General features: G+C 43.9%; 1 protein-coding gene across 4 annotated transcripts in view; it reads right to left on the bottom strand.

The window, feature by feature from the left end:
- METTL24 (methyltransferase like 24) overlaps positions 1 to 25,824 on the bottom strand; it is a 48,158-nt gene extending 22,334 nt beyond the window's left edge. The window contains exons 1-3 of one of the 4 annotated variants that reach the window (XM_055713658.1): positions 25,387 to 25,824; positions 5,136 to 5,234; positions 1,194 to 1,333 (exon numbers count right to left, since the gene is read on the bottom strand). In XM_055713658.1, the coding sequence (XP_055569633.1) occupies positions 1,194 to 1,333; positions 5,136 to 5,234; positions 25,387 to 25,677 (530 nt within the window). In that variant the 5' untranslated portion in view covers positions 25,678 to 25,824. Of the gene's footprint in view, positions 1 to 1,193; positions 1,334 to 5,135; positions 5,235 to 22,214; positions 22,417 to 25,203; positions 25,315 to 25,386 lie in introns of those variants that run through there. The other 3 variants (XM_055713660.1, XM_027814610.2, XM_055713659.1) reach the window with 3 other exon arrangements.
- Between the last annotated feature and the right edge of the window lie 203 nt (positions 25,825 to 26,027).

Here is a 26,027-nt window from a genome sequence, read left to right as displayed (position 1 = left end):
TTGCAACAGTAGTTGAAAGGAGTGTGCTCTCCATATACGTGATTTGTCTTTAAAGGGCATGTTATTGTTGTTCTGCCACAGAGCAATGCAGCTGAACAAAACCTGAGAGCCCCTCACCCTCTGAGGTGTTTGGCCTTTACAGCTCAGTATAAACTTGAGCCAAATGCAAACCCACCCAAATTAACAGAAAATACTCCCTTGGACTGCAGCGCACTCTGCGTCCACTTTACATTAATTGCTGGTGTTAACTGCTTATCACTGAGAAACACCACCCCGACACAGTTCCTTGATATCCACCATTTGTCAGACCCACAGCAGCAAAATCACAGAAATAAACTGCACTGGTTTAAGGACATGAAGCCTTTCAATACATCTCTGACCTAAAGCTGGCTCCCAGGACAGCAGACAGTTTTATCAGGAGGCAGCAGTCATGTGGTGATCTGTGTAAAACGAGCTCCAGACCCCAGCAATCACTTTCCTAATGCACCTGCACACTCATGGGTAATGCAAAAGTTACAAAAAAAAAAAAAAAAAATGCCTGACAAACTGTAAGAACTGACTTCCGTCAGCCTTCCAGGAAAGAGTGTTTTATTAGCAGGGAAACAGGCTGCACTTGTGGTTTTACTACCTGTGAAAGCAATTGTTCTGTGATGAGTGAAAACCTCAATCTCAAGTGCTGTAAACATCATAAACACTACAAACATTTTTAAATAAAGCTGCAACTGCCTTTATTATTAGCACTTCGGCACATGTCACCCCTTAAGTGCTTAGCAAACACACTCTCATATGGAAATGAACCGTTTTGTCCCAGGGGTAGTTAATGAAGTTTTCTAAGTAATGCTGCTGAAGTACCTGACAATTATGCAAGTCATTTCTGCTCATAGAAGATGTTGTAGGCTTTATGGTTTATCTCATTAATTTTCATCATCCTCTACATGAACTACCACTCACTACTCACCATTAAGCCATCTGTTTCCATACCGATATTAGAAAGGCAAAGGAAAACAAAAACCCTCATGGAGAAAGGTTTTTTCCTTAAAAACAGTTTACAGAAGCAAATCAACATATAACAGACACACCCGAACTAAGCATGTATTTCAAAAGACAACTTTGTTGCAGACTGTGTTGCATTTACAGAGCTTTTTGAAGCTTGGTGTCATGAAAATTTGCTCTCTTTTACAGCTAGCACTTACCCAAGGGAATAGAGACGGCATTGCTTGCTTCTAATTCTATGAATGAGGCTAAACCTCTCATCAAGACAGATCGACCAGGGCTTCTTTGTGGTTTCAGAGTACTCTCTCAGGCTGTTCAGGTTCATGCGTTCACATGAAATCTGTTGAAACCAAAGGATGTTTCATTTTAAGACAGGATTTTTAATTTGTTTTTAATTTGCCTTCTGGGGAAAGAGTGGAAAGCAGAAAAAATGTTAATTGGTTTCATTTAAATCTGATTATCAATCTGATACACAGCTATGGAGATTTGATGACTTTTTTTCCTTGTTCATCTGTTCTGCTTGGTGAGATTTAAGGCTTACATAATCACCCAGAGAGCAATGTAGTTTGAAAAGCAAATAATTAAGCATTAGTACTATACCCACAAATCAATTTTCCCTGAGAATAAGTTATTTCAGCACTAAAATGTTTAACTTTTTTCTTTTCAAACCTCGGAGTGGATTTTGCATCCTGAATAATGTTAAAATCACGTCATGATTCAAGATCGCAATTACAATTTGCAGTGTCACTGCAATATACACTGTATACCTTACCTAGAGCGTCCTGGATCTCAGTTCCAGAAGGGACATTACCCCAATCCATCCCCTCTACAACAACGAAGGGATTGAAGTAAGTGCTTAACTAAACGGAGGAATCTTAGCACCTCTGTCTGTGCTGGGCTGGCTTAGACATCTAGAGTCTAAAGCCAGGATAAAAGAGATAAAGACCCTGCAGGAAGGAACACTGTAAGCCAAAGTCCTTGTAAAGACCAAGAAAGCAAGGACCAAAATGTTCTAGATTCATCAGAAACCTGGAAGTGTCAAAAATCACTTAACTGAGAGGTGAAGTCAGCTTTGCCAGCAGCTGAGCAGCAGCCTGCAACAGCCAAAATACAGCGGTGACCGAGCCAATGAAGCCAGAGCCCTGGGAATGACACCCTGCGGAGGAGACCCTGCCTGCAGCACCAGCTCTGCCTACCCACCCAGCAGCCTGGGCCAGCGCTTCACCCCCAGGCTCTGCCACACCATTCTGCACCATCCCGTTCTCCTGACCCGCTCTGGAAAAGGCAGGCATGGAGCTGGGGGTGCTGCAGCCTTTCAGCGTTCAGGACGCAGGGCACAGCAGGCGATGGGAAGCCAGTGCAGTTTGTACAGCTGTCACCGTAGCAGTGGTAAGGAGGTAACGGGAAGAAGAAGTAAGCACCAAAGCTGTGGCTACTTCTGCCCAGGAGAGGCTGTGCCATGCTGCACCAGCATCAGCTTACAGTTGCTTGTTGAAGGGCTTTTCAAATCATGTGCAGCCCCGCCATCAAATTCAGGGGTTGCAGGGCACAGGCTGCTAACACACAGATAGGAAAGCAAAGACTGAGAAGAGTTGCAGGAACCCAGCTCACCCATCATGATGAAAAGTTGTTCTTTGGGCCCAGTACCAGCCCTGGCTGCAGGGATGGGAGCTGGCACTGTCAGAAAGCCAGCAATAAAATGGTGGGAAGAACAGCAGCAAAGACAAAACCAGGTTAAACATCAGCCCTGAACTGACTGTTCTCATCTCGTTCCTTCCTTCCTCTACAGCAGACTACCCAGGCTCAGCCCGCAGTTTTAGCCAACCCAAGAAGCACAGGCCTGCCCCACCTGGAACCACAGAAATGGAACAATTTTACACAGGGGTGAGAGTAAAAACTGGGCTACCACTAGCCATTGCTGTGGTAGGCACTCTCCACCATGTGCCTTATAATAAGTAAACAAAACTCTCATTCTTTAAGAAGCTTAAGCTCTGAAAGATCCATTACCTGGAGCATTAGATCTAAAGAACTGCATGCTGCATCACCACCTCCCTGCTCCTGCTCAGCTCATAATTCCCATGGGAAATTCATACCAGCTAATATAGCATCTCTTCCTGCTGCTCTCAGGATTCACTAAGTTTTAAGCAATGATTTGCACTGCACCCCACCACCCATTTCCCTTCAGTCACGTAACAACCAAGGAATAAATGGCATTGCAATAACGAGCACTAATTTTAAGACACAGAAGCATAATGTGCTCTCTACAGAAAAGTAAGATTCTGCAGTGCTGCCACTTAATTGACTCACGGCATTATGAGCAATTATAACACTCAGAATTTGGAGCAATTTTCAAAGCTTTTGCTACTTAATAGCTCTTGCTATCAAAAATAAAAAAACCTGAACCCTGCCTTTAGCACCATCACCAGTCTGTTGCGTGATTTACAGACCCTGACGCACTGAGCTCACATCCTGTTCTGGGCTTCTGCTCGCTACTATGATACAAACAACAGCACATATAAGGTGGCTCTTCGGATCGCTAGTTACCAGCACTGGAAAAGGTTTTCTGGCCGCACCTTGACCCTGCTGACATGGCATCTTCCCCCTCCAGCAGTTCAAGCCATTCTACACTAATGGCAGGGAGCTGAACTCAGGCACAGTGATCAGTAGCCACTTGCTCAGCAAACAAGGAAAATGAGATCCCATGCTCATCTACGTAAGCAGGATCCCACCTCCAGAAGTGCTCATACCAGTCATGGTGTTATCCTGTCAGTTAATAATCCTATAACATCTGCCAGGTGAGGAACAAGGATTCCTCTCATTTTTTGTTTTCACTTATGCTCGTCCCCCTGACCAGGGTCAGCTCCTCTGGGAAAGAAACTTCTCGATTAGTGTGTCAGAAGCAATAAACTCTCTGCTAATTGATGTCCAAGTAGGCTTTGACCTAACTAGTGGAGTTTAGCAGCATCTGCCACTGTTTATTAAGTCACCAAGATGAAGGATGTTTTCAGCTTAATATGACTGCAGCAGCCTGAAGTTCTGTACAACAAAACAAGCTACACACATCTCTTGCTGTCTCCACATGCATCATGTTGCCTCTTGCCCTCTCAGTGCTGGCATGAGTGGAGGTAACAATGTCATTTTCTTGAGCATTTAGTCAGGGGTACCCACAAGTGGGAGGATAAGTGAACACTCTGCTACCCTCCCAGTTACCACACCATCAGCACAGCAGCATATTTTTAGACGTGTTTCAAATTAATCTTGTCTCAGCCTTGAAAGCATTGCATTAACAAAGAATTTTGTATGTGGATGATGTTTCAGTGACATTAGCACCTGAGGCTTTTTGCTGTTGTCCAGTGTAAGTGATGATGCAGTTAAATCTGTATTCAAGAGTCAGCTGCTGATAGACCTGGGTATCGAAAGCAGCTGCCCTGTCAGAACTGTGGACATCCAGCACCTTTTCCATTTTTTATTACAGGAAATGTATGCGTAAATGCTGTTGTGCAGGAGTGATGCCTCCATTAAGACATGACAGCTCAATTTCTGTATATGCTGAACCCCAGAAGTATCTGTCAGTGCAATCTGGATTTGAAAATGTCACCTGTGAAAAAGCACATAAGAACACTGATTTTTCAGGTCATCATTTTTGTCCTCAAAATATCAGGATTCTATTGGTGTTCCTGGGACAACCTGTCCAAGTTAGCGACCATTGCCCTGTTCTCATTTTACTGGGAACCTCAAATGCATCCTTTTTACCTAAAATTAGACTGTTTATCACATTATTATTGAGAGCTGGAGTGGCAGAATACACAGTCCTCTTGCTACAGAGTGCTCTGTATTTTTCTGTGTCTGACAGAGAGCGAGAAAGAGAGCAGGAGAGGAACCATGTCTGGAATTTCAGTCATAGTGTACTCCTGTCAGGAGATAAACCCATCTGGAAATAAAAACCAAGGAAATAATGCATTTTTTTTCTACCCTGTGTTTTGACCTTTACATCCATGTTGACCATTGCTGCTAGGTTAAGCACCTTTAGAAATAAAGCAGTTCCAAAACCAGTTTGGTGTAAGGTTAATTTCTTATCTGAGAGGGCACAGCCTGTACCAGGCAAACTGTTTTCTGAACAGAGGCTGAAATAAAAAACCTACCTGAGAAGTGCTAATGTACTTCAAGAACCTCAAGGCCTCGTAGTTGAGGGAAGGAGTCTGACTTGCCCATGGCTGTAGTTCAATGTGCCATCTTACAGTCTGCAAAGCAATACAAAAAACACTTTAAAGGAACAGGATTCATTTCTTGGTACAAGCACAAAATGCAAGGGCTAATAAATTAAGGAGATTTAATTTCAAATAAAAAGAGTTTCTGAGGGGCTTGTCTACACATGAAAGTAATTTCAGAATAAAGTAGGGTTTGAACTACAGTGAAAGACCATCTAACGATGATTTATTATGATCAGCTTTGAAAGCAGATGTAGGTAATTCAGAAAGAAAGGGCTCTTCATCCAGGATACATGTGTCAATACAGTTATTCTAGGACACCCAAGTAAGCTCTGGCTTGTAGAAGTGCATGAAGAAAACCAAGATGTAACTAATTCCTTTAGCAAAACATCTGAAAACAGTAAAATACTTCAAATTTTATATCTACCATGTATCTCTGCTTGAATGTCCTCTGAAACAAGAACTTGAATTGCACTCATCATCACCAAAGGAAACGTCTGCAAACAATCTTTCCCTTTTTAAAATACAGATTTGATAGAAAAGAAAGTTTGTTGAGGTCTTTAAGAAAAGCTTTTTTCCTCTCCCATGCTTGCCTGACAAGATATACCAGAATTCTTTGTTTTCCTGAAAAAACATCCATGTGGCTGTCCGTAGCCCTATCACTCCTCATTTTCATAGCCGCAGGGAAGCAGTTTTGGTGGATGCTTTCTGCACTCCCTTTGAGGCCCCTCAGCTCTGAACCACAGGGATCCTGTCAGTTTTTCCAGCAACACTTCCCACATAGAGTGGGACAGAAGAGGTCTTTCAGACATGTGCTTACAGAACAACGGGGCTCCGCGCTCCCATCTGCTCCACCTTCTCCAAATTCTGCCCGCTTTTGTCGCACTGGGAAGTTTAGATGTGTTATCTCTTGCCCTCAAGTAGATAAAAATACAAGCACGGTGTTAAGTTGTACTAAATTAAGATTGATTCCTCATGGCTTTTCATCTTCAGGCGCCCTAAGTCACTTCTATGGCTGGGCAGGTAGTATCAAGCTTCCCTTTAATCATCCCCAATTAACTGAGCTTCCATAATGAAGAGGATGGGGGTTTTCCCCCACAGGTTTATCCTGACATTCAGTAACATACCAAACAGGAACCTCATTTGAGGTTCCCACAGCACTGTATTTCAAACAAAGCCCTGGAAAACATAAAGGAAATAGCTACTGAAGAGGATGGAAGCAGATCAGAGAGGCAAGGTGCTGAGCCCCCAGACAGGACCAGTCTGTGGTGCCAGAAGAAGAGCCAACATGGTGACAGTGGAGATCCTCTGAGGAACACAGGAAAGAAAAAGAGGCGGCAAAACTAGAAAAAAAAGAGATGATTAAAGAGGACCATCAGACCAGATGGAGTTTGCCTTGAGCCGATACCATGAATTGATATTTTTGCAGCCTAAGTAAACATAGTCAGGAGTGAACATGAGCCAGAAAGTCTGTGTGAGGTTTATTGTTCCTTTAGCGTTTGCTCTTTGGGCTTTTTTTACTGTAAAGAGATGCTGAGATATTTTTTTCCCCAGCAGACAAAAGTAGCATTTCCCACCCTGAAACTTGCTGCCTGCAGCAAACATGGGTTCCTACACCCTGCATAGCACAAGGCTGGAAGCAAGCTAGCAAGTCCTGCAGCAGCACGTACCCCTGACCCGCTGACTGCAGAGGCAGCCTGCAAGCAGCTAACAGCAGGAGGATAGGTGCATGCTGGGGAGCAAAATGCACGTAATTTTTCAGAATGAGTCACAGTTCACACAGCTGAATAACGTTTGCAATGTCAGTAATGCTTTTGTTTCAACAGGCTTGAAAACCGAAATGAAAATGAAGACTGACAATCATTTTCAGGGAAAAAAAAAAAAAAAACCAACACAAAACCCAGACACCTAAACATCTGTGCCCAGTTATTCTGAATTCTATTTGTGTGAGAAGTAGCTCATTAAGTAGGGGAATTGCAGGGTGGCCATTGTGGCACTGCTCAGCAAGAATTCCCTCTGCACAGAGTTGACAGGGAAGAAAAAGAAAAAAATTCCCTATAATTAACCACGTGAATGAGGTTCTTTTTCAGTAGAGTGCAATATCCAAGAGCTACTGTGTCTTACTCTCAGATTCTTAAAATCTTAAAGATGACGAACTGCCTTCCTACTGACTCCAAAAATATATCAATAAACACATAAAAAGGAAGACTAAACACCACTCACCCCCACCCCCCCAAAAGAGGGAAAAATCAGAAAAAGGTCAACCTTTTATATAGTTCTTTAAATTCAGGAGCACTACATAAATGTTACTTTTGTGAAAGAGATCAGACCCGAGCTCCTGTTTGAGGGCACTGCTTTTGAATAGCTTTTGAAACTTCACACTTGGGCCCTGGCTCCTTACTAAGCAGCAGCCTATTTCCATTCATTAATGAATACATCAGAGATGCCTGTTCCTAACACCTACTAAACACCCCTCCGGGGGGCTTCAATAGCTGCATTACAATAAGATTCACAGATGACAAAGAGGGATGAAAACGATGAAAACCCAGTACATCTCTTGGACAAGGTACACCCTCCCAGCAGGTAAGTCAGTGATGTTGGTGATGCAGTTTGGGTATGTTCAGGACTCACAAAATATCCCCCTGAAGAAGCTACTCCCTATGTACATCAGTAGCCTTTGTTTATAGTTTTTCAGGTAATTTTCAGCCTGTTCTATAGTGTTTCCACATAAGCCCTCTCAAATTAACTCTACAGATAAAAGGCACCCAACCCCTGTGAACCAACTGCTTTGTGAAAATAAGGTTTACTCCTGATAAACGCATGTGTCTTATTTTAAGGAGTTTTTCCCTCTAGACTTCCCAATTTTGTCTATTCAGAGCAACCTGACTGTGGCATCATGAGTTGGATTTTCTCCCTTGTATCACAGAAACCTCTAGAGTAAATAAGCAAGAGCAGGCCCCTGAGGCTGCTATACAAAGCAAGCTGTGGAGCAGCTCCTTTCACAGGCGGCTTCTACAGCAAGTGCACAAGAGGAGCAGAGGAGGTATTAGAGTCCATATTATGCTGCTCTGGATAGGACATTCAGACAGACCTCCCCAAGGTCACCCAGGAAGAGCCAGAAAATGGTTTGGACATTCTGCATCTCTGGCTATCGCCATCAGTGTGCTTTGTCCCTAGGGTAAGGACTTCCAATGAGACACCATGACGGTGTTTCCCAAACACCAATATATCCTGATTCCATAATATAAAGAGATGACAGTACCTGGGAAGTTATAATGCCCCTTAAAAAACAGCATACTGAATTATCTTGAAGTATCTCTCTATATACATTTTTTCACTTATAGACACGTTACCTGGAATTAGCATTGTAAGAAAAATCAGACTTCAGCAAGACTTTATCACAGGCAATGGTCAGAGACTGACTTCAGGTGCCCCAGAAGGGTAATGGATACCAGATACCGTTAATGTGGAGTGATGTCTAAATTTTCACCACATGAGATAACCACAGAGCGAAGAAAATCTTAAGGCAATGCCATTGCTTTGTTAGGAAAACCGGGATGCATTTGAAGGTCTGACTTTTTTCCCAGGTACATCACAAGGATAAGGACTGATGTTTCCTTCAAACCAATCTGACAGTAATCCACAGTGACTCTTCTCTGGAGACCACACCCTTCCAGATTTTTCTCTCTCATCAGCCATCTATGATAGTCATCTAATAATCACTTAATATCTGTAGTAAACATATGGTATCATTTATCCTAAAAATCTGAAATCATAATAGAAAGTTTAAATCAACATAAGCAAAGGACTCACAAACGAGCAGGTATAAAATTGTAGGTTTGCTAAATTTCTGGTTTTCTTAGCATAAACTTGAATACATAAATCATTAAACTCTTTCCAGATCGATTCTAGTTTCAGTGCACTAATTCAAACAGCCCAACCCCTCCCTTCCCTTCTGTTTACGTTTGAAAGTACATTTTCCATACTTCCACCTTTTTTAATTCAGTAACTGTTTCTTCCCCTCCTTTCAATTTCCTTCCTTTTTAGCAGCCTATTAAAATACAGAAACATATTAGCCATGTTTACAAACAAAAATTTGGGAACCCCATTGTCCTGCCAAGCGGTCTGTTGCTTCCAATAAAGAGACAAAAGACTTGTCAATACATACACAGATGTCTTAATCAAGGAGGAAATACTAAATCCTCTGATTAAACTGTGCAACAATGATTTTTTACATTTGAGGTAGGACCAAATGTGAATGGAAAGTACTTGTGGCAACAAATTCCATCAATAGCCATAAATATTTGCTAGTCATAGAAACAAATGACACACATCTTCACTTCCAACCATTCTGGCTGTACTCTGTGTACCATCACACTCACCCTTTGTGGAAAGCTACAGCAGAACAGAGCTTGCTTGTGGGTAAAGTTTTGCAGGGGTTTTATCAGTTTCAAATGCAATGGGTGGGATTCAAATTGCAAATTTTCAGACATCTACAAGGCAAACATGTATTTGCTGGATTGCACTCCGGAAGGCTCACCCTTGTAAGAGTAGATTGTTCCTAGATATGATTTACAGGGCTTGGACATCATTTTATTAGGGCTCCCTCTGAAGCACCTGTGGCCTTAAGCACGTTATTTTGTAGTGGGCCTGTTGTTTTGTTTTTTCCCCCAGTTCAAAAGTACCTTAAATAGTGAAAGCAGCATGTGCAGCCCACCCAAGTACTGGCTTTACAGGACATGCCAGCATGCCTCACGAGGGACACGCAACAAGTGCAAAGCCTGTCAAGATGAGTGGGAGGGCTGCTGAGGGTGGAGGCGGCCAAACCTGGCACACTGCTCTTCTCGCTGACAACACAGAGCTGCTCCAGTGATGAACAATCCCTCGTGAACGCCCACATTTAGTTTCAGAGGCAATTAGCCGGTCGACTCCAAGGGAAAGCCGGGAATGAGAAAACATTCCTGCAGTGCAGACAACCAAGGACCGAGCTCCCACAGCGGGCTGGGAAGCTAAGTTAACTGACAGGACAAGATGAGGCAGACAGGCTCTTTAAGGGAATGATTCATCTCACTATAGAGTAGAGGTCTAAAATAAGAAAGATGAGTCATGCACTGGAAACATCCATGTCTCTCCATGGCCCGCAAAGGAAGCCTGGAGGACAGGCTCAGAAGTACCTACACTGTAGACATTCAACATCATAGAAGAGGAACCCCAGACCACACTATCATACGTGCCACGCTGCGGAAAAACTTGTATTTTAGAGGGCTGACACTACTCTTTATTTCTGAGCCTCAAGCAACACTTAATTGCACTTTATTCTTCAGCAAGGTTGAGTAACTCCAAATGTTTTATGTTTGGAGCAGCAATATGTGGCACAAGTCAAAACAAACTCCACCTCAAAGTGGAGGTGTCAATAGGAAAGAACAAGTATGCCTCAGCCTTGGCAAAGACCTCCTTGAGAAAGGTCAATTAATACAATCCCCTTTAGCTAAATGTAATCAGCACCATACTGAGGGCCACAAGAGGTACCTTCGTAAAAGCATGTATGCTACGTCGTTAATTTAGAAGTGGCGGGGACACGCACAGGCTCAGTAAGCTGTAATTTAAAATACAGGTTTACAAAGTGACTATGACTCATATTTAAAGCTCTGAATGAATAAATTTCTAATGTGGCTGGCTTTATAGGTATCCCATCCTACATGTCTGAACTGTTTCTTTCCTTTTTTTTTTTTTTGTATTACTATTATTTTCTATTTTTCTTTGCAGTTTGGCTTTCTTAAACATGAGGTTTTTGCTTAAGAAACCATATTGCAGAAATTGCTGCATACACTCCTGCTTTGTATGTGTGTGCCTGTACTGAGAAGAGCATTGGTTTCCCTCCCAGGCATCAGGCATTGGGAGTATCACAGGGACACACAGCTGACACCTAGCCCTGCAGCCACCTGAACTGGGAATTTCCACTCCACCAGTTAAACTTCCACGTGCTGCACAAAGTCCATAATGAACTGAAAACAAATTAATACAGGAAACCTTGCCCCATTTCTTACTTTTCTGAGTTTATCTAGAGCAGAGGCATCTCTGACAACACTGCAGGCAAGCGCAAGTCGTCTCCATACCTAGCCACCGAGGGATTGCTCCATCGGCTGTATGGGTCGGGTCGGTGCAATGGAATAAACAGGCCACACAGAGAGTCCCTCCCACAGACAAACCCCTGCACTACAAACTGCCCTGTGTGACAGGATCACAGAATGGTTTGGGTTGGAAGGGACCTTTTAAAGATCACATAGTCCAACCCCCTGCCATGGGGTACCTCTTCTACTAGATCAGGTTGCTCAAAGTAAATGGTATTGGTCCCCGTATGGACTCTTGAGGGATACCACTTGCTATTGCTTTCCACTTAGACGCTGAGCTATTGACTATAACTTCTTGTACACAGCCATCCATCCTTACCCATCCAACAGTCTATCCATCAAACCCGTATCTCTCCAATTCGGATTTAAGAATGTTGTGGGGAGTCGTATCACTGCCTTATAGAAGTCCAGGTAGATGACAGCCGTAGCTCTTCCCTTGTCCACTGATGCAGTCAGTCCATCATACAAGGCCACTAGATTAATCAGGCGCAACTTGCCGCCCTTGGTGCAGCCATGTTGGCTGTCCCAAACCACCTCCCTGTCTTCAGTATGTTTTGACATATCTTTCAGGAGGATGTGCTCCATGAACTTATCCAAAGATGTGATGGCAGAACATTAGGCTGAGGAAGTGCCAGGATGAGGAAGCAACGTAACACATACAGTCAGGCTCTCCTGTGCAGCAAGGCTACAGAGTAAACCCTGCCTATGGAAAACAGTCCTGTGACAAAAGTGTTTTCTGCATTAATAAGTGGATGTCTCCAATCTAAATGAGTTTTCAACATGACTTGTGTATGACAAATTATTTCTATGTCTGGACATGTGTGTTTTATTTTACTGAAGAGGGAACTTCGAGGATGCACTTAAGTCTCCCCTAGCTCCTTGTTCTCTATGCATCACCTCCTCCAAGCCTCTGCAGCACAGCACACATTTATCTCCCTGGGAGCAGGATGCAGTTGCTGCAAAAGCCAACTTACACAGCTCTGAGCATCACCCAGAGGGCTTCACTTGAGAGCAATTTAACAGCACTTGCTTCCCAGGGTTGCAGTTTGCACCATAAGTAAAACTCTTCCACTTAGCAGGGAAAAGGGAAAAAGCAATACATCTTGAATGCAAAGTTTTACATTGAAATGAAGAAAACAATTTTCTAACTTCAGTTCTCATCAGAAAAACTTTGAGCCACTGCATGGTAATTGAAACCAAAAGAGTCTTTACCCTTGTAGAGCAAATCAGTTTGAACATGCATAGATAACAACCCCTGGAAAGGCAGCAATCAGCAAGTGTTTCACCTCTGCTATCCTTTTGTTAATATTCATGTTTATTTTCTGCTCCTTTTGCTTCTGATTTCCCATCTGACGGTATGAAATGGAGCCACACACATACAAATTACAGCTCTCACACTCATGGGGGAACTGCTGGCCTAACAGGCAGGCAAGCCACACCAGCAACCTCGATGCAAAACACCAACAACTTCAATGCATTGGGAGGTTCAGTGTTTCATGCACAAAGCCCACACGTAAGCCCATCTCTCCAACTCTACTTTTAGTTTTGTGCCTTTTCTCCCAAACAAATGTATCATAAGAAAAGCATATGCAGAAAAAAAGGGTGCTTGGCACTGACTTTAAGTGACAGAATTTATATTTTTCTATGAATAAAGAAATGGCTTTGGAAAAATAAAGAGCTCCTTCCGAAATTAACAGGACATTGCCACCTCTGTAGAGGAATTTAGGTGTCTAATGCTCCACTGAATGCAAATCGAAACCCTGACTTCCATAGAAAATAGCTATTGGGAACCAGCTTACCAGGTTTAAATTAGCTGTTGAGGACACCTGCCACCCCCTCACCCATAAATTCACCAGATCTGGGCTTCAGTGACTACTGTGCATGACCCTGGGTGTAGGTTTGTGACTTAGAGGAAGCATGTGTTTCAGAACACCTGCCAAAATATTAATTTGTAGGCACTTAGAAATTCGGAAAGCATTGCATCTAATTTATTATTTACATAGCATAACTACCAACTCTCACTACCTCTGAGGAATAAATCCACTGCAATCAAAGCAGCTGGGACCTGCAAAGGTAGGAAAGGGCAGCGTTGCACCAGGGAACCCCTCCTTGGACCTTCAAAGATAACCAAAGACTGACAGCTCTGCCACTGGAAATCTCCGCAACATCAGGGAGAAATACACATTTATTGAAAGGAAGATTTATTTTACTCTGCTAAGAGATAAATGGCTTTAAAAACAGTCAAGTGGTATTTCTTTGCTATGGTAATAAAATAAAATAAATAAATTGGGCAGCAGCATTCTAGCACAATCCAGAGGCTGACAGTATGATAATTTATATCTGATGGAGATAAAACCAGGAGCCAGAACAGATTGAAATTTATGGAAGCAAGTTCTCGAAACTGCTTTAAGCAATGTAATACTCAATCAGCTGATTTTTTTCCAGTGCCTGCATGCCTTTGCCAACACTCAAGAATAACAGCAAGAAATAGTTACAGCAACTACTGGTCATTGCTTATCAAGTTCAGAATTTAGCTAAACAGAGGCAAGACCACAGTTTCAACCTCTATTCATAACTGCTTTAAACAAAGTACTTTGGTTGATGAAATATGGGAGATGTCATAATCCATACAATTAAAAAAAAACCCCGAACTATTATCCTCTAGCACAGCATACAACAAACAGAATTCATCAGTAAATATGCAGCTAGCCAGATAAAACGTGTTTATTTTGTGCAAATTCCAGCACTCTGATTTACAGATATGGATGCCTCTGGCAGCCTGTCCACTGACTTCAGCAGGCTCTGCCTGAGGCTAAGAACTGGGGAAAAAAAAGGTGGTTTAAAGTAAAACTTAATGCTTCCACACAAATAAGAGCACTTCACAATTGTGCAGCTTTCTCTCTCATCCAAACAGAGTGCAAATGTCTAAACAGAAATGATCTGCCACACCTTCCAGCCTACAGGGAGATCTGAAGCACCTTCTGTGCCCAGGGAGCAGGAGAAGGCAGTATTTAAAACTAGGCATCTATAACATCATAAAGCAAGTAGACTTTATTCTTATCCATGGGTAAACCGAAAGGCCGAGTGACTTCTACAGGTAGGTAGATTTCATAGCGTAAAACCTAAGGTAAGACAGAAAAAAGTTACAATAGATAACCTTAGTGGCTTCCATCTCTCCAACCCACCATCAGTTCACTTAATCATACTGGGGTTTATGGGGAGCCAGGAAAGACTTAAAAAGCAAAACTTCACTTTTTTCTTCTTTAATTCCTTATTTCATACAAGCGTTAGTTAATAAAACAAGGTAATGGAGCTCCACAGAATGAAATGTATACTCACTTTAAAAGTCTACAAACATTCTCCCTTTCTTGTTTTAAATACAGTTATGGATTACTGCCCTTAGTCTACAGCTATGTAAAAGTCTTCCAAGGAAAATAAAACAGTGTGTTGGGCAATTAGTTCCCCATGTCTAGAAAGGGAACGAAAGCTGGCTTACAAGTTCTTAGGATTTTAAGTATAAGATGATACATTTATTTTCCAATTTACAGAGAAGAAAATCAAGCTCGTTTCAGAGCACATAATTTTGAAATATTTTTTGTTCGAGACAAGTATAGACCCAAGTATCATAAGCCCATGGAGGATTGACTTGGGCAAATACAATCCATCACCTTTAGTTAAGGGCATTTTCTAATGTTTTACTACTAATTCTGAGCATTATAAAGAATATAGCGCTGAATAGCTACATGGTTTGACCCTGAACTCCTGATGTACCCAGAATTCCTACAGATTTCATAATGAATAATAATTGCAAGATCAAACCATTAATCAACACATCTTACTAAGAAGAAACACATCAGCTCAGCAGCAGCCAACTGACACATAATTGCCTCTTGTTTAATTTTCTCAAAAGAGCAAAGGAAAAGGAACAAGATGCCGCTGCTTTGCTCTATTCAGGATGAAACAAAGTTCACTTCATTGGAAGTTTCAGTGCTGCAGAACCACCATAAGGAATGCCCAAAAAGAGACACAGCATCAGTATTAACAAATATTATTGTCCCTTTGGGTTTTTTTCAGGCAGCTCCTACCCTGCAGCATTCAGATCTAGGATAAATCTCAGTCCTCCACTAGTACCATCAACTCTGCAGGGAGCAGGATTTCAGACTGATTCTTATCATTTTCAAGCTTCTAACATGCCATATCAATAGACATTACCATCTCTCCCCACCAGCATTTCAAACACTGTCTCTTTGTGAAATATGAAAGAGGATGCTAAAGAAAGGGCACCGACTTTGAAGCTCCCAGTTAATTATTTGTCTTTGCTAGGAAAGGAATGAGGAAGAGGGCTAGGGAGGGATAGGGCAAAGGAGGGGAGGTTAAATCAGCAACAACAAAACTATAAGATGTTAATGTTCACTGGTTCTAACATAATATTCAGCTGCACACATTTCCCAACCAGGTCCAGCCCCTGGCACATCACTGGTGTTTGCTTCTTGGCTTACTTTTTGTCTAGGTTAATTTTCTCCAGCAGACCATGCTGTCACACACACACAAAAATAAAAAACAGTGATTTGCTACCTCAACTAAACCAACAGCAAGAACACAGAACTATTCTGGCTTGACCTGAAAATCCGGAAACTTCAGAAGCTAACAGCTCACTGAGAAGTCCTCCTGGTCCTATATTCCCAAAGACAAGAGAAGCCCCCACACTGCATGATGGGGAGAGATGGCAGCAGGAAAGACACTCCTCACAAGGGTCCCCCAGATTTGGGATCTGCAAAGCCAAAACAGTTCTGTGGTACCGAGTTTCGAAGAACACTGCAAAGCCATTTTATTCCTATCTGCAGAGCATACAGAGAAGAATTCAGTGAGAAGCAAGATCGCTGTGTATGTGGTAACAGCTGCTGGAACAATCACATTTATCATTGCACAAAGACATAAGGAAAGGTTTATTTATTGTATTTTATACATGTGTCAGGGAGGACATAAATTACAAGGCTACTTTTTAAATGTTGCATAAAATGAAGAAGAAAGCAAAATAACCACCAAGGGGCTCCTCCAGGGCCAGACTCAGGACTTGTGCTCTTCAGGGGGTCAGCAGTCACCCAAGGACACCCCATCCATCCATTCCCTGATGGTGCAGTCGCTAAGCACCTCACAGGCAGCGCCCTTCTTGATGGCACCTGAGCCTGATGGCACATTTAGAAACAAGAGTACTGAAAATGGGACAGATGATCAAGCAGGGGAGAACACATGTAACTGAGGATCCAAACTTTTCCACGTAATACTTCATAAACAGCTAGGAATGTTTCCGCCATCTCCTACTTAAATTGACCCAGTTGTTGCCGTGCGAGCAAGTTCAAAATCATGGCTTTCATCTGTTACCCAAGGCGTCGGTCCATTTGCACACATGGTTTCTATTACCCTTAGAGATTTGCTAACTCAAAACAGGACAGCATGTCACCCTGTCATTTATGTATACAGAAACACTAGCATAAACGACATAACTGTGAGTAATGCATGTTATGAATTCCAGGTATACCACAATCGAAAGAAAAATTAAATTAAACCTGGGTTTTTTCCTCCTTTTACTTGTTTCACTGAACTGAATGCCATTTGATCTTATGCTAAGCACAGAAGGGCTCTGGACAGTGTTTCACCTTACACAAAAGTATCTTGGTGTGTATCTGCTAGCTAAGAAAACACTTCAGTTGATTAAATGACTCACATCCACCACACACAGCTCTGGAGCACTGAACGGTGGTACAAGACAAACACAGCTCCAAGTTAATAATAGAACAAGTGATAAGAGTGGGCTGCTGCAGATGCCATCAGAGATTAGTGGTGGTTCACACAAACTTTCTCACTTATGTGTTAAGTCTTTTATCTAAGCTGTGCCATCAGTGACAGCCATCACTGCCAGGCTGCAGGAGGAGGATAGCACGGTCTACCACAACCAAACCAAACTGCTTTTGTGAAGACTCCAGGTCCCTCGTTAACGCTACCTAAACCTCCAAATTCTACTTCTATTTTGTAAGAGACATGATGCACTTGTCACATGTACAAGTCTGCAAGGCAGCTGTGAAGAGGGTTTTCTTCTTCACCACTGGATTTCAGAACTGCATCCCTGGTCAAGGGCCACTGGAATTTTGCTCTGGGTTCACACCAAAGATCCATCAGTTGCACCCCAGTCTGAACCATGCCCACAGTTCAGTAAAAATAGTATGAGAGAGATGTCTGGCATGTCAGCACCTACCGCGCAGCCTTGGAGCAGAAACACATCTCTGTTAACTGCCTGGCTGGATGGGTAAATGTTGATGTGAACTGACTGAACAAACTGGGATCAAAACCTTACTAGCAACAAAGTTAAATATTTGTCTCACAGGAAGGCAGCTAAAGGTCAGAGATGTAAAAGAAAAACCTAAGGACTTCTGGAATAATTTTACTTGTCCCAGATCTCTCTTTCTGGCCTCTTCTCTCTGCAAAGAAGGAAGTTTTAGAAAAGAATGAAGTAAGCTTGGCCACCTTGACAACTGCTTGAACAAGAAACGCTGCATATTCAGAACTGTCCTCACTTCTATTATTTCTAGTATAAAACAGGAAAGGTGACAAAAGATCATTTTTGGTACTAACTGCACTCACAGTCTTCAAGGTTGTCAACATCTCTGACTCTCAGGGACTTTTGCTCTCTTCCCATGACAAGACTGTGACTTGCTGTACAAGTGACTTTCATACAAGTGCTCACCTCCTCCTCGACAGCTGCTTTTATGCAGAAGACATCCTCCCTCCTCCGAGCACGTACACGGCACGTGGGTCCTGCTCATTCACTGTTAATGAGGTCTGACAACCAGCAATATACCAGGCAACACAATTCAGTGCCCCAAACACAGTGAACTGTGGAGGGGTGAAGAAAGAGGTGAGAGCAGAGGATGTCTTTACTGAACAGCAGTCCCGTTCAACAGTTTGAGCTGAAGACAGCAAATGGGACTGGATCAGTATGGGGTTTTCTGCACCTGCTACCACAGCCGTAAAGGATTCATGTTTAGTTCAAGGCCCGTGGACCACCTAGCCTGGTTCAAAAAAAGACGGGACAACTGTAACAGCCCTCATGGAGCAAGGCATCTGCAGTAGAAATTACCACCTCAGTCCCTGGGTTATGTCTGTCAATAGGAAAGGTTATATATCCTGAAAAACATCTTTTTGTGTGCCAGAGCTACCCAGAAAAAATTGTTCCACTCTTTTTATATGCTGAAAGAAAGCCTTTAGTAGGTATTTGAAAGAAATCTGTATTATTGGATATAATTAAGTCTGCTAAAGCTGTAATGACTTTCTGAAGGATAATATCCCCCAGCTGCTTCTCAAAAATTCATGAAGGAAGAATCTATTACAGGTAATAAAAACTGTGTAAGAATCAAAGTTATTCTGAGTGATCATTTACCTCACAAGCTCACAAGTGACATCACTGTGAGAAAAAACACTACCATCTCCTCTTTATGGTCTACCATAAACACATTTCATCTGCAGTTAAAATACAGTGAAAGCCCAGTATTGCCCTTGTTTGGCTGCTCAGAGAATGGTGCCTCAGCTGTTCCCACTTACAGGCAAAGCTAGCTGGTGCTCCCCAGATTTGGTCGTCTGCTGTTGAAAACTGCTATCAATAGAAGTTTACTCTTCCACAGTAACCTCCCTCAGCCTGTGCTATTAGCCTGAATATTTAAACAAAAACCAACCAAGGGTCTCACAGCTGTTCCCCAGGTACTAATGGCCTGAAGCCGTTAAGTTCCTACCTTGTGCTAATCTTACAAGCTAAGCAACTTTGGGTCGGTTTATATTTGGTAAGAGACCTCCGAGTGGTGGAGGGAAAAAAGCTGTTGAGTAACGTTCCTTCCTCTGGGATCTACTAAGTCATCATAGGACAATTACAGTAGGTTCTGGTCTCTCTAGTGAGATATTAAGCCAGGGCGAGGATTGCTGACAGTCTTCAAAGACCCCATTACCTCTTTTTATTACACTGACATTAGACAATTGCTCAGGCTAAATTCCAGTTTTGCTAATCACATTGTACCTGCCAGACTCCTCCTCTAATTGCAGAGCAGGTAAATGTAGACAGAGGGACCTCAGAAGGTAGACTCTACCTCCCTGCCCTGACGCACAGCTAAGGATACCTAGACCTTCCCTGTGTGGATACCCAAAGTTCACATTTTTCTAGGGAGTCTTCCCACTGCTTATCCAGCTGCAGAGTTAAAAGATTTTCCTAATATCTTGCCTGAAAATTAAGCCATTTACTTCTTGTCCTACTTGCAGTGGACCTAGGGAACAATCAGTCATTATGCCCTTCAAAAAAAATTATTTTTTTTAGTTTGAAGAGTCTTGGCACATTCCTCTCAAAACCTACTTTTCTCTATTCAAAACAAGTACCACTTCTGCCAGGCTTTTCCTGTAGGCCTGCCTTTCTGGACCTCTTAATGACTTTTTCCTCCCACTGAGACTCTCTCCAGTTTGTCTACCTGTTATTAGAGGACGTGCACAGAAGCTGGCACACTCAAAAGAAAAACCAATATCCAGCTCTTCAGCACTGCTCTCCTCTGCAACAGAATCACAGCCTGCAACTCACATTCAAAGCTAGGACGCTATTCACTCCTTGCCGCAGCATTTATACAACAGTGCTGTGCACTGTAAAGCTTGTCGTGTGTCATGCAGGTGAGGTGACTGGCATAAGCTGTGGATTTAAACTCACTAGGAGGTCCCAAAAGCTGCCTTGACCCATGCTGCTGCCCCAGCAGCTCCCTTGGTTTGGCTTGGTCTGGGCAAATCTCCTTTAAACACAGCCTGATGTGACTTCACTGCACAGCGTCCAAACCCCTGTCACGTTAAAACTTTGCTGTAATGTTAAAACATTGCTCCAGGCATACATAAAAAATAAACTGTTATAAAAGTTAAGTCCCAATCCAAAACAGACAAGTTATTACACCAAGGGATATGGAAAGACAAACGGATACATCTGTCTTCAGAATAACCAAGTTTACGCCAAGAATTTTGGCTCCTTGCTCATCAAGAGACAGAGTAGCTTCCTATCCAAGCAGTACCCAAAATTTACCAGGATTTTAAAGATGTGAAGTCAGCTTGAAAACGCTATACATACAATCAGGCAATGAAAACATGATACATTTTTTTTACCAGATTTGTAGAATTAAAAAGGACTCTTTGCATAAGCCCTACGTATTGCTGACATAAGCATAAGTAGCACTGTCATTTTTAAATTAAAATTCAAATGTAGAATCTAAGTAAAATCTTAGCAATAATTTAATGCTAAATTTTATGAGGTTATTTGGAACCTGCCACGTTATTAACTGCCAAACAATTATTCCACAGACCTTTGAAGATATCACTCCAAAATAATTTGTAGATTTCAATTACATTAAAGATAAGGCTGTGATCAGTCATTACTGAAGAGAAGCAGTAACCTCTTGGAAATAGTTTCTATTTAAAGAAAAACAAAACCTGCAATCCAACAAGCAACAGCAAAAGGCAGTTAGTCTGTATTTTTTAAAGCACCAAAACGCAAATGTATACCAGTGTAAGGAATGCCTACAAAAATATAATCTCACAAGATTTTTCTGTTTTGGGAAATCATACTTCATGTTTCAAAATATGTTATAACTCCAGACAAAACACAAATGGGCCCAGCAGCAAAATCTAACTCCTAGCTTCTAATCACTGAAGGCAAACATTTTTATATCCTTAGAGATGAGATGGAAGAGCATCCAAAATAACACCAGGTTAATTTAGGCAGCACTCCACACCTTTGGACAGCCACAACAACAAAGTCATGTCCAGCTGATACTACAATTTTCAAACTAAGTTTAGTTATTTGCTTGTTTTCCAGCAGGCATGCTTTCCAAAGACACACCTGTGGCTGCAGCCTAGCAGCCTCAAGCATTTCGCCAAGTCTGCCTTCCAGGAGCCCCCCACTGCACAGCCCTGGCTGCACTCCTGCAGACAGCAAGACCCTGAACCTCGGTTTTTAGGAGAGACAGAGTCACAGCATTTGCCACGTCAGCAAGCAGAACTGCAGGAACTTTAAATATCTGCCGGGACTAACATTACCCTTTTTTCTTTCATGCATAACCATGTAAAACTTTTTTTTTTCCTCCTCCATGGAAATAAATCTGTTCAGAAGGCAAAGGACTCCAGCTTTTCTTAACCGGACTCTCAGAGAGGGCTCCTCCCCATTTCAGTGCACGAGAGCCAGCATAACCTTGTTATTGCAATCACTGTGATAAGAATTTGCTGTTATTTCAAATTCCAAATGCAACAATTATTTTTTTTTTGTACCATCACACCCCGCAATAACATTTCAAAACTCGCCTCATGTCTGCAGCGCTATGCGGGTTCAGACCTCACTAACACCTATTGCAAGAGCAAGTTATACATGGTGGATTTTGTGTGGTTCCAAGTAGCTGGAGTTTTTATCTCCAGCATATGTTACCAGACCAGAGGTTAACAAAACTATGAACATAGTTGGGCATTTTATTAGCAACAACACAGGTTTAAGGGCTCCCACCAAAATACAAACTGGATTACAAACTTCCATTTGCTTTACATTTGCAGCACAACATGTAACATTTCCCATTCTTCAATGACCATCATATGCTCTTAATGCTGAATTTTGTTTATTATTTGTCAGCAAGAGCAGAAGCATCTGCTCTTTGGTAGGCTCCACCAGGAGCAAAACAGCTGGGAGCAACACAGCTCCCAAAAGCACCAGAACAAGCAGCTCCGGCAGCTCCCAGAGCTGTCACATCGCTAAATTACTTTATTCCCCGATGCTTTCAGTTAGCATTTTTCATGCATGCATCTTAAGGCACGAAGAGACACTTCTAACCTTGGTAGTCAAACTCTTCCATCTGCGCTCAGTCTCTCCGCTGAAGGAGATTTACCAGCGGTCAGGAATAGCGCACGACTGCACAGGCAGTTTCCCGCAGATGCAAGGGCTGCTTATGGATGAGCCTCCTCCATCTTTCCCATCCTGTCTGGGTCTTTTTTTCCCCCCTTGTGGTGTTGCTGGTTGGTTGGCTGCAGCTGTGCTTGGGAAATAAATAACTCTGCTTCAGGAAACTTTAAAGTGATTCCAAGTAGGCATCAAATAATTTCCTTGTGCATTTTTTGAATTAGTTTTTTTTTATACTGCCACAAAGTAGGATATTCAATTTGATCTCTGGAAATACTGTGTTCATCAGTCTTTTGCATTAATTCAATGATGTAAGTGTCAGCAGAGTTATAACCACGGTGTAGCACTGGGAAAACTGAGCGAAGTTTGGCCTTACTGATTTTTCATTACTGCCATCATGCTGGCTCACATAACACACTCCAACATCGCCACCATAATCAGCAGTAGGGAAAAAAAAAAACCCTTATCTGAAAACCTCTGCAGGCTTCAGAAATGGACTGACAATGGTTTATGGACAGATGGAAGACACTGAAAACATACAAAACCCACAGCAAAAAGCAATCCCAACCTGGTACAGCACAGAAGACCTGCATAAGGAGCCTGTCCCTCTCCCCCAAGCAGCATTTACACACATCAGCACATCACACTGGCAGCTGTTGCATGCTGCTGCCTTTCTCCAGAGCTGCCGGTAGAAGCCACAGACCGCCAACTTAAGCAGCCTTTTCTGAGAGAGGCATCCATCCTGTCTTAAAGCAGTCTACAGTGAAATACAATGTTACCTGACAAAAAAAAAAAAAAAAAGATAATAAAAAAAAAAATCACCCATTCCTTTTTTTTTAGCTATTGTGTATGATCACCACTTCCAAAAATGGCAGTACTCAGACCACTTCCACTTTATTTTCCCATCACTTCCCCCCCTACATTTTTATTTAACAACTCTATTTCAAAACCAGTAATTCCCAGAATTTTAGTCCCACTATCACCAAAGCCTTATCTTAACTTTAAGTAGATTTTTCTTAGCCTGAAGCAACACACTCAAGTCAAATAGCTGAACGCGGAAGACACTCGATGGTCTCAAACTTAACCTGGCAAATCCAACCTGTAATATATTTACTAATTGTTTTTCACTTGGCTTAATTAGCGGGATTTAAATGAGATCTCAGCAACAACGTGCCCAACACCACAGACCACAGCAGCGATGTTTCACACTCCCCCTGGAGATGCACAAAACATACTGTGGGCTTTCCAGAGCCTCTAGCTCTCCGACAACACAAGGCACTGCCAGTTCTCCAGTGTGACAAGCAGCCTCTCCTGATCCTACTTCTCTGCCGGGATTTCCTCAAAAATCGTTACATAAATTACGGTATGCTTTATTTTTGCCTCCTGTTTTTTGATGCCATGCTTAGCACATGTTTTCAAGAAACTATCTGAATCCACATGGGCACAATATTTTTCCCTGTGAATGCTGAAATTCTTCCATAATTACAATCTATTAAAAGCTGGGCTTTAGGAGAATAGCAAGTAACACGACATTGACAACAAGGATCACAAAAACTGACGCTGCAAGATCTAGATGCCTCAATGTGGTATCAATACCACAGCACATGAGGATGCCAGTCACTATCCTGAAGAAACAGGTGACAATCTTGTCCTCATCACTGCAGCAGTGGTGAAGGAAGTAAGGGATTATCTCACTCCTCCTTCTAGACCTTTCAGGAAACAAGGGGCAGAAAACAGCATTTTTATTTTTCCATCACAACCCCCCATGGAAGATGTGGCGAATCTAAAATTCAAACTATACAGAAGTTCATTGTTCATCTCTTTTTTAAATAAAAAATAAATTACTGGAGGCGCACAGGCAAAGAAAAGCAAGCAAATTTGCAAATGAGACCCCATGATCACAGGACATCTTCTCAGATGGTGGTCTGGATGTTAGTAAGGTCTCTTTATCATGGGAGTCTGAGCACACCCGGATAAAGCTTCAGTTTAAGGACAGGGGAAAGTTTAGCCATTCCACAGATAACTGTTTTTATTCTTGTCAAGGCAAATATCACAATTAGTTATTCACTTTGACCAGGAAGGCAGTCCTATCTCTAGCAAAATCCCATTTGCTCCTCTTCATGTCATTCCAGCTTCTTTACATATCTGCACATCTCCGCACAGACCACTAGTACTGCACCCTGACAGTGGGACCTCAAAATCGGTGCCAAGCTACTCTTTCCTGGCCTTCAAAAGCTGGCTCTTCTCCCTCTGGAAGACTGCAAAGAAAACTCCACAAAAGAAACACATGAATCTGTACGTGATTCCTGAGGGAGTGGCATCTGTCAAAACCACAGCCGGCATGGAGCTTGCTGAAGAAAGCAGCATCCCACGACTGGTCACACGTGGCAATAACTGGGGGGAGAAGTTAGTACTGACGCTCCTCACTCTTGCTGGACTCCAGCTGCTAATGATGGTCCTCACGTCTCCAGAAGGCTTTACAATCATTACCAGGACGGAACCTCATTACAGGTCCATCTACTGACTCATTAACTAACTCATTAATTCTCCTGCAGACCATGTCTTACAAACATTTCTTGACAGCTTTCGTCGAATAAAATGGCATTTGGATGCCAACAGTGCCAAGGGTTGAGGACTTTTCCCAAGCTTGCTCCTGTTGGGGCGCTTCAGCCTGCTGAGGCAGCGTGGTGACAGCGGGTCAAGGTCACCTGTCCAGACTGAGGTGTCTGACCTGGTTCGCCCCCACCCCAGCACACTCCACGCCTCCCCTCCCGCTGCTGGGCAGCATCGCTCGAAAAATCTCTTGACCACAAAAGGCCTTCCCTGGAAGCCGCCATCACCCCACCTCACCTCACCTCAGCTCACACCACCCTCCCGCCACCTCCCCTACCAGCGACACCTCGGCACGGGGACGCGGCCGCACCTGCGAAGCGGGGCTCCTACGGTGGGATGTTCTCCGGCGGCCACAGAGCGCAGCCCCGAGCGGGCCGCCACTGGGACCCCAGGAGCCCGCCCGCCCCCAGCTCCGCCTCAGGGGAGAGGGTCCGCCGCGGCTCCGCGCCGCTCACGACACGGGCGCCTCCCGCCCCGCCCCAGCCCGCCCTACCTTCCTGCGGCGGCCGCCCGGGGGCTGCAGGGGGCAGCAGCCGGGCGCGGCGCTCCCCCGCCGGCCGCTCCGCACGTAGGTGACCCGCCGCCTGCCCGCCGCCGCCGCGCCCGGGTGCTGCTCCGTGCCGCGGGCCGGGGGGGGCGCCCGCCCCGCCGCCGCTGGCGCCCGGGGCTTCTCCTCCGGGCACCAGGAGCGCCTCATGCCCAGCTGCAGGCAGAGGAAGAGCACGGCCGACAGCAGGCAGAGGCGGAAGGCCGGGCCCCGCCAGAGCGGCCGCTCCTTGGGCATGGCGGCGGGGGCTCGCCCTGCCCGGCGCTGCCGCCCCCCCGCCCCGCCGCAGGGCTCATGCCGCCGGCGGGCCGGGCCCCGCGGCCGCCGCCGAAAGTTGGGAGACCCCGCCCCGAGCGGGGCCGGCCGGGGAGGGGCCGGGACGCCCCTGCCCCGGCCCCTGCCCCGGCCCCGGCCCCGGCCCCTGCCCCGGCCCCGGCCCGGCGGGGGCTGCGGGGCGCCGGGGCTGGGCCGGTGCCCGGGCGGAGCGCGGGGCTGCCGTGGGTGGGTGCCCGGCCGCGGGCTCTGCTGACGTTGGGCGCTGTAATGCCACGAGGTAGTGGCGGTTTAGTGGGGGCTTGGGTGTTGCT

Source organism: Falco cherrug, chromosome 6 (assembly GCF_023634085.1).
Source record: "Falco cherrug isolate bFalChe1 chromosome 6, bFalChe1.pri, whole genome shotgun sequence".
Lineage (NCBI taxonomy): Eukaryota > Metazoa > Chordata > Aves > Falconiformes > Falconidae > Falco > Falco cherrug.
The sequence above is the reverse complement of the archived record's forward strand: the minus strand, read 5'-3'. Positions and strand labels throughout refer to the sequence as shown.